The sequence below is a fragment of the Osmerus mordax genome, chromosome 5 (assembly GCF_038355195.1).
Source record: "Osmerus mordax isolate fOsmMor3 chromosome 5, fOsmMor3.pri, whole genome shotgun sequence".
In the NCBI taxonomy this organism is placed as follows: Eukaryota; Metazoa; Chordata; class Actinopteri; order Osmeriformes; family Osmeridae; genus Osmerus; species Osmerus mordax.
The window spans coordinates 12163477-12171791 of NC_090054.1; the positions used below are offsets into that span (position 1 = coordinate 12163477).

Here is an 8315-nt window from a genome sequence, read left to right on the forward strand (position 1 = left end):
CCGTGGCTTTTATTTTGAAGTTGTCAGAGCGACATTGGCGCTTCAAGACACTCTTTAAATCCTCCCCAGAAGACCCACCTCTTGTATATGATTGGTTTATCAAATTCTACTGACCAATGGTAACAATGTATTGTGTGCTACCTCTTTTTGCCGCTAAAACTAAATCTAAATGTGTTTCTTGTCGGTGGTTTTTACCGTTTTCATACGGGAGTACATTTAGTTATGACTATTTATATAGCTACTTAGATAGCCAGAGTGGTAAGTTGCACCTACCGTTTGATATACGTATTAATATATGGTTAGATTGTTAATTTACAATTGAATGCTGACTTCAACAACGACAACGTTGTTTTTTGAAGTTGCATGAAGATTCTAAATCAATACTGACTGAGCCGTTTTGTTTTCTAATTTCAGCTAGTTTGCAAGCCAGTAGCTGCACAAACGAGAAAGGGATGGCTAGTTAGCTAGCTATGATATCAGAAATAATAGATATATGTCTAGAGGTGTTTTGCTAGCCAGTTAGTCATTAGTAGCTCAATAATGGTAGAGCTAGTGCTAGCACCAACTTTTCAAACAATAAATGTCCACCGTCTCACTACAGTAAACGATGTAACTTTCTTTACATTGCAGGAAGCCAATATCAAGCCGCATCAGCATCTACCCTAGCGATACAACCATCAAAATGGGAATATCCGGACTCTTGCAGTTTATCAAAGACGCTTCAGAGCCCGTCAGTGTGAGAAAGTACAAAGGACAGACAGTGGCAGTGGACACCTATTGCTGGCTCCACAAAGGGGCGTTTTCTTGTGCTGAAAAGCTGGCTAAAGGGGAACCAACTGACCAGTTAGTTAAAACTATTTCACTTTGGGCCAATATCTTATAATGAATGGGGACAACATTATTTTGGTCCTATAATCAGACATAATTTTATACATTTCATTTTCTTCATCCCTAGGTATGTTTCCTACTGTATGAAATTTGTAGACATGCTGTTGTCTTTTGGAGTAAAACCTATCTTGGTGTTTGATGGATGCAATCTGCCATCAAAACATGAGGTTGAGAAGTCTCGTCGAGAGTAAGTGATATTATACAGTAGCTGTATGGTGTTTACAGTTTTTACAAAACAACTATGATTTCCATTATACGCTTTATGTAAACACTATCGGCACAATAGGTCGGAAATTGTTTTATACAAACCAAAACTGTCTTTTTGTCTTCAGGCGTCGACAGGCTAATCTTCAGAAAGGCAAGCAGTTGCTACGGGAGGGGAAGATTTCTGAGGCCAGAGACTGTTTCACACGCTGTGTCAATGTCACACCTTCCATGGCACGTGACGTCATTAAGGTAAATCTCGTTAATAAGCTGTTCACTGATTACTGTATGTGGAAGATACATCAATACGAACTCTGATTTGTATGTATTTTTGCTTTGTTTTGTTCAGGCCGCGAGGACTAGAGGAGTGGACTGTGTTGTGGCTCCATATGAGGCAGATGCCCAGCTGGCCTTCCTCAACAAAGCGGGCATCGCCCAGGCTGTCATCACAGAGGACTCTGACCTGCTGGCGTTTGGCTGCAAAAAGGTATCTTGAGCATCAAGTTAAGAAAAAACACAATATGTATGTTTATGACAAGCTTAAACAGTGATTTAATCTCAGGAAATTAAAACGTCACTAAACTGAAAACGGAAGAGAAACTGTTCAACGGTCTAACTCCACATTTCAATGCGACAAAGTTTTTGCGCTTTGCACATGTGTTCAGGAACTCATATCACACGTATATAATGTACTGAGAAGCAAATCATGGAATTTGCTTTACGGGATCTTTAAAACCTCACTAAACAGGCTACGGCTCCCACAGCAGCTCTTGTGCAGGCAACAGCTCAATTGTTGACTTGAGTCAATGTAATCTTACCATTATTTTCACTCTCAGGTCCTCCTTAAAATGGACAAACAGGGTAATGGGCTAGAGATAGACCAGAGCCACCTGGGCCGCTGTCGCTCGCTGGGCGATGTCTTCACAGAGGAGAAGTTTCGCTACATGTGCATCCTCTCGGGCTGTGACTACCTGGCCTCTCTGTATGGGATCGGCCTGGGGAAAGCCTGCAAGCTGCTGAAGATGGCCAACAACCCAGACATCTTGAAGGTTGGAGAGAAATAAAAATGTTGATGCTGAAAGAAACGAGCGATATCAAAGCCACCTTTTTAGCCCTTAAAAAAAGTCCATGCAATGTTTTGGGGTCAAGCATCTGGGACAGCTAAGATGTTATACACATTTTAGCAATTTAGGCCAAGCTACTATATCGTTCCACTCCTCTCCTCTCTGCTCAAGTAATTGGGGGTTAATGCCAGCAGATCATTTGGACCTTGCAGCCATAAATCCCCTTTTAACTCGGGTGAACATTATACCCTCAGGTCATAAGGAAGATTGGCCAGTACTTGAAGATGAATGTGACGGTGCCTGATGAGTACATCGAGGGTTTTGTGAAGGCCAACAACACCTTCCTCTACCAGCTAGTGTTTGACCCTGTCAGGAGGAAAGTTGTGCCTCTCAACCCTTACCCCGACGACGTCGACCCCTCCACCCTCTGCTATGCCGGCCGGTATCCTCTCAAGTCACATCTGACTCTTATGTAGTACAAAATGCTGGTGAAACCTGTGTTGAACCAGACATACGGACACCATACAACAGGAATATTTTAACATCAAGTGTAAGACAAGTGTGGCGGTATGACTTGTAAATGTGTTGTCCTTAATAATGTGGATGCAGTAACATAGGAGATGACAAGGGCTTGCAGATGGCCTTGGGAAATCTGGACCTCAACACCATGAAACCGATTGATGACTTCAACCCAGACAGAGCAAACACAAAAGTACTGGTGGCGCAGTCCTTTTCTATCCCTACAGTCTCTATATGCAACAGCATGATTATTACCCATTTAGGAGGTTTAATATTAACAGGTCTGACACAGGTTAAACTCATCTCAAATAACCAGTGAAATGGGTTGAAAGCATTTGATTATTTCAGTTATGCTTGTGTTTCTAAAGATATTTGGTCAACTGTCTCTCCAGCTGGTCAAACCTCGCAGCCGTGGATGGAACGACAGCCGGACCCCCCAGGCCTTCAGCCAGCCCAGCATCTGGAGCCGAGGGTACAGCCCTGGTAGCAGCTGTCTGTCTGTCGCTCCACCCCTGCCTGAGGGAAGTGCTCTAGAGAGGCCTCCTTCCACCAGGGGGAAGGAGAGAGTTGTCAGTTTGCAGGGACTCAGACTGACTCACAAGGAGGCCCGGGTAAAGAGGCCCAGGGAAAGTGAGTTTGACTAGCTGTATCAAGGGTGTCATTTACATTTAGTCATTTAGCAGACTAAATGTAAATGGGGGGGGGGGGGGGGTGAGGACGTGTCCACCACTACTCAGTACTCAGGCACAATTTCCATCTATTCAAATATAATTAATTGACATCAAATTTTATGCTACACTCAGCATACCCTTTGCTCTTCCTGTTTCAAATTTGGTCACTAATACTGTTTTTGATATTGTCACACCATCTTACATCAGCTCAGCCTAAGCTAGTTGCGTATGTTTTTTCAGTTTGTAACAGAAAGAGTGGCAGCAAACAAACCATCTACGTACGAAAATAGATCACATAAATAACAAACATGTTTAGCTTTACATAGCTATTCAGCCGTGCAACTGCAATTTAGACTTAATGGCAGTACATTTTCTGTAATTAACTATTTTTCTTAGAGCGCTTCCCTATATACAACCTACCATACTTATCTTTAGGTTCAGAAATCTCTTTACAAATCTAGCAACCACTCCCATTTTCACACCATAAAGTATAATGTTTAAAAGTAAAATGTCAAACCAAACCACTGCCCTTGAGCTGTAATAGTTGTTTCTCTAGCTATGGTTTGAGAGGTGAAGCTTTTAGGGAATGTGGTCCTTTAAACCCAGCTAGGTTTGTGTGTGTGTGTGGGGGTATTCTTAAAGCTTAAGTTTGCAGATCTTTTTATTTATTTATATAAAGTAAACTGAATTGACACTATAATATGTATAATTGTTAAGATGCATTAAAATTCCCTAAATCCTACAGACTCAAGCATTTCAGATGAGGATGTGCTGCTCCAGTACTCTCCCTCCAGTCAGAAAAGACCCAGAGCAGACCTGGACCCCTGCTCCACAGACAGACCTACCTCTACTGCCACCATACTTGGCACAGCCCAGCCCAAACCACGTAACCGCTTTGCCACCCTGCTCCAGAGGAGGAACCATGACGGGGATGGAGATGGTCAAGGCACATGCAGCAGGTGATGTCTTGTGGATGTTGTTGATTTACTTCTCTTGCTCAGTGCAGAGCGAGAGAGAGTGAGTACTCTCTTCTTCCTGCTGTCTATTTCTGTTTGATTACCTCATTTCTGAACGAGAGAAGACTTGACTTGATTTGGATGGAGCTTCAGGTACAGGCTGGTCTGTTAATCTCCATCTTTATTTAGCCACTGTTTGACTCTTTCTTACTGGGGAGTAAATGTTCTATAGGGAGAGTTTAGTGTCTTATTGACTAATGGTTTCTCTCTCTCTCTCCATTTAGGTTTTTCTGTAGCAGCGGCACCAGCGAGGTGGAGATCCTTTGCCAAGAGTCCTCGGGAGAGAAGGAAAAAGCATGTGAGATCATGCAAAGCCCAAGTGAGGATTCATGTAAAACAGTAGAGCTGGACGAGAGCGACGGGCCCAGCATTCCCTCGGTCGAGACCCCCAGCCCATCTCCTTCCCCCTCCCCCACGTCTGCCAGTCAGGGCCTGGGGGTCTTTCGGTGGTCTGGCAGTTCCTCTGAAAAATCCCTGACCACCCCAATAGCTGTGCATGGCGTTGCTGCTCTTCAGAAGTTCCATCGTAATAAGGAGACCATCTCCTGGAGCCCGCCGGGCCAGAGCCCCCCAAAGTCCCCCAGCATGCCGTCACCCGTTCCCTTTAGTCTGCTGGATGAGGGTCCTCCCCCGGATTTGCCTCCTACACAGGACAGCGCTTATTTCTCACAAAGTCAGCACACTTCCTGCCATGATGACGAAGGTCCTTCGCCCAACTGTTTGGAGGAAGTTATCAACCCTGTATGTCATCACTCTCTGTGTTGAAAACTATCCCTACGTGGGCTTTTCCACTTTGACTTCATTGTGGGTTTGGGTGCTTTGCCGCTGGTTGGTTGACTGTTCGTCTTCTGTTTTCCTAGTTTATGAACTCTAGTAATGATTTGGACTGTGGTGAGAGGCCCACTTCCTCCCCAGAGACGGTTGATAGGAAGACAATCACAATCAGACCAAAGGTACTGTGGTAGTGACAGAATGTTTTGAATAGATGTTGCTATTTTTATTTATTAATTTGATTTCATTTGTCTGTCTCACTTCCTTTTCATGCACTTTTTCCCCTCCACACATGCACACATTGCAATACATACTTAACTCTCTCTCTGTCTCCTTCTCTCTGTCTCTCTCTCTTTGTCCCTCTGTCTCAGCAGGTGGCAGGTCTACCCAGGATGAGGCCCAGTGACCAGCGGAAGGGGACAGCCATCCGACTGTCTGCCCCAGCCAGGGCCAGCGGACTCAGGAAGATACCGAAGGGGCCCAGGAAGAAAGCCAGCCCCTGCAACGAGAACAACTCAGGGCTCCAATCCACCATCAGTGGTCTATGGAAAAACTTTGGTTTCAAGAAGTAAGTAAAAGTAATGTAATTCATACAACACAATCTACATGATGTCCTATCAATCCTGTAGCTGAATTATTCTTCATGGTGAAGGTTTATACATGTATAGAGTTGAGGTTCTTGGATTCATGTATGGGTGTTATGGTAGCTGCTTTATGGTCTAAATTGAATATATGATAACAACCCCAAATAAGGATTGTTAATATTTCTGCAGTATCACAACCAATTGAAGGCCCTTTGCAACATTAACTCGCATTGCAAATCACCCTCTACTGGAAAAATCATATACCACTTGAGTAGTTTGCAAGTTAAACATTGCTTAAAATGTTTAGCATTATGGCCAGCTCTATTTTTGCGCATCATTAACACCAAGTCAGTAACTCCGACAGCTATCAAATCGAAGGATTACCCTGTGTACATTGGGTACTAGTTCAGCAGCTAGTTTACCACTCAGGGACATTACTTGTAAAAAGGGCTGTACTAATACATTTGATTTAAAAGTTACTCAGTGTTTAGATTTTTTTTTAAATATCCATAGACAAAGGGATGATTAAAGTGTGAAGCCGCACCTATGAAACAAGGCTTGCCACTTGCATTTCAAATAATGCCAAGCCAACTAGAACAGAGTTTGATGCAAGAATGAATACTTCTACAAACCAGGGGAACACCCGTATTGTTTACATCCCAGGGTGAAACTATTTCTCCCCTGGAGGGGAAACATGGTAAACCTAAGTTTTATGTTGTAAGTTATGGTTTGTAAAAATTCTAATAATCCTAGCTGCTTAGCTGTACCATCTGTATATGGGAATAAACCTTGTTGATGTATTAATGCTGAATAAATTAAGGTGGTGTAACTAAATGCTAAGTTCAATGTGAAATAAGGAGTGGCTGGTACATCGTGTTAATTGGGTGGTGGTGGCTGGCAACAGAGGAATTTACTGTTCATCTTCCAAGAAGCTCGAAACATCATTACCATAAATAGGATAGATTAGTGAAACAATGCATTCTAGTTACCACAGGCACTTGTCCCATTGCAAAGGCCTGTGTCACCAAATAAGACATGCGTAGATGAGTGATAAAGAAAAAAATCAAATGTCTGTTTCCTCTCTCCAGTTAACTTCCATTTGGAACATTACATTATCTACACATCTCAAATATCATCAATAATTGGATTGTTTACCTTTTCCTCTTAATTCTTAATGAGCACGTATCTGTTTATCTGTTTTGTAGAGAAAATGAAAAGATTTTGCCTTGTCAAAAAGGGGAACCCATGTCACCAGTGAAGGACAATGTGCCAGTCCGGATACCTGAAACGGACAGGGATATTTACTTTTAACATTGTTATCTTTAATCTGTATAACATACTGTGTATGTGAATGAATTACCATGGACATGTGTACATTAATCCTAAAATACATACATTTCAGTTTTAATAAAGCAACCTTCCTAAAATGTTGTGTTTTGGGTGATCTTTCATACTCTTGGAATTTCGATGACTGTCAGCATAGAAATGCAGCACTGAAACACAAAGTTAAAGCTACTCAGGTGAGTAGCTTTTTCGTCGGTTCTTGTTAATTACATTCTTGAAAGAGAATGGTATGTGTCAACTCTTAAGATGGCTGAACAATGCATACTTGAGTGTTTACTCAAAATGGACTACCAGCATACTACTTGTGGAATTCTGGTTGTAGCAGAGGCACCTAATTCCTGTTCTTGATAGTGTTTTAAATCATGTGTGTACTCCCTCTAAAAATACAGTTTTGGTTTGACTTGTAAACCATTTTGCAAACTTGTAGTGTTAGGTTGTCGTCCTAATCATATTTATCCCCAACATGCCTGTACCTAATGAGTTGTTATTAGAACTCCTTTTTTCATTGATGTTCTATATCCAATGTTTTTTCCAGCTGTTCATAAGATGAAAATAGGGATACATTTAATGTTAGTTTATTTATAGAGGAAGGCAGAACTCTTATCAATTTTCAACCCTAAGTTCTTACGCACCTGCAGTAAATCAGTTAGATTTTTTTCATCATTCCTGGTTTTGACTGCATAGCAAAGCATGTCAGCCCTCATGGATTCTTGACATATGTCTCTTCCTATTCTCCTGGAAGATTGCGCAAAAGACGGTGACCTCACCTGTTGAACACATAGTGAGGTCAGATTCCTCTCACATTTGTTTCGTTTTCAAATGTAGGAATTGTTGCATATCTACCAACACTTGCTATCTTGGGAATGATACGGTTGACATTAATTGATGTAGAAGTTACTGTAATATTGTTGTACCTTTATTCTATGTTGCTATTAGCAAGTTTAGCCCACATGTGTCTTTATCTTGGCAGCTTGACTAGGATGTAAGAGAATGAAACACTCTGGTAAGAATGCCACTTAACAGCATTCCTTTAAAGGATGCTGGCTGTAACCTGGTACTCAAAAATTCATGCCAAATCAAGACCGTTGCTATTTTATCACATGTTGAGGCCACTGACAAGAATTAGAGGCAGGATCAACATCAAGTCAGTTCTGCAAAACAACCTTCAGGCACTTCAGCTATAATAACCTGTTCCTTTACAATGAGGATGACTCAAATACAAAATGCCTCCATGAATCCAACCTACGGTACCTT

General features: G+C 42.0%; 1 protein-coding gene across 1 annotated transcript; it reads left to right on the plus strand.

Moving 5' to 3' along the window:
• Positions 1-222: 222 nt before the first annotated feature.
• exo1 (exonuclease 1) lies at positions 223-7129 on the plus strand. Its single transcript, XM_067236785.1, has 14 exons — positions 223-258; positions 631-843; positions 956-1075; positions 1221-1344; positions 1442-1579; positions 1929-2141; positions 2411-2598; positions 2766-2868; positions 3068-3305; positions 4092-4305; positions 4587-5103; positions 5223-5315; positions 5508-5701; positions 6923-7129. Exons 2-14 carry the CDS (start codon positions 683-685, stop codon positions 7026-7028), a joined length of 2409 nt encoding a protein of 802 aa, XP_067092886.1. The 5' UTR covers positions 223-258; positions 631-682; the 3' UTR covers positions 7029-7129.
• Positions 7130-8315: the final 1186 nt, after the last annotated feature.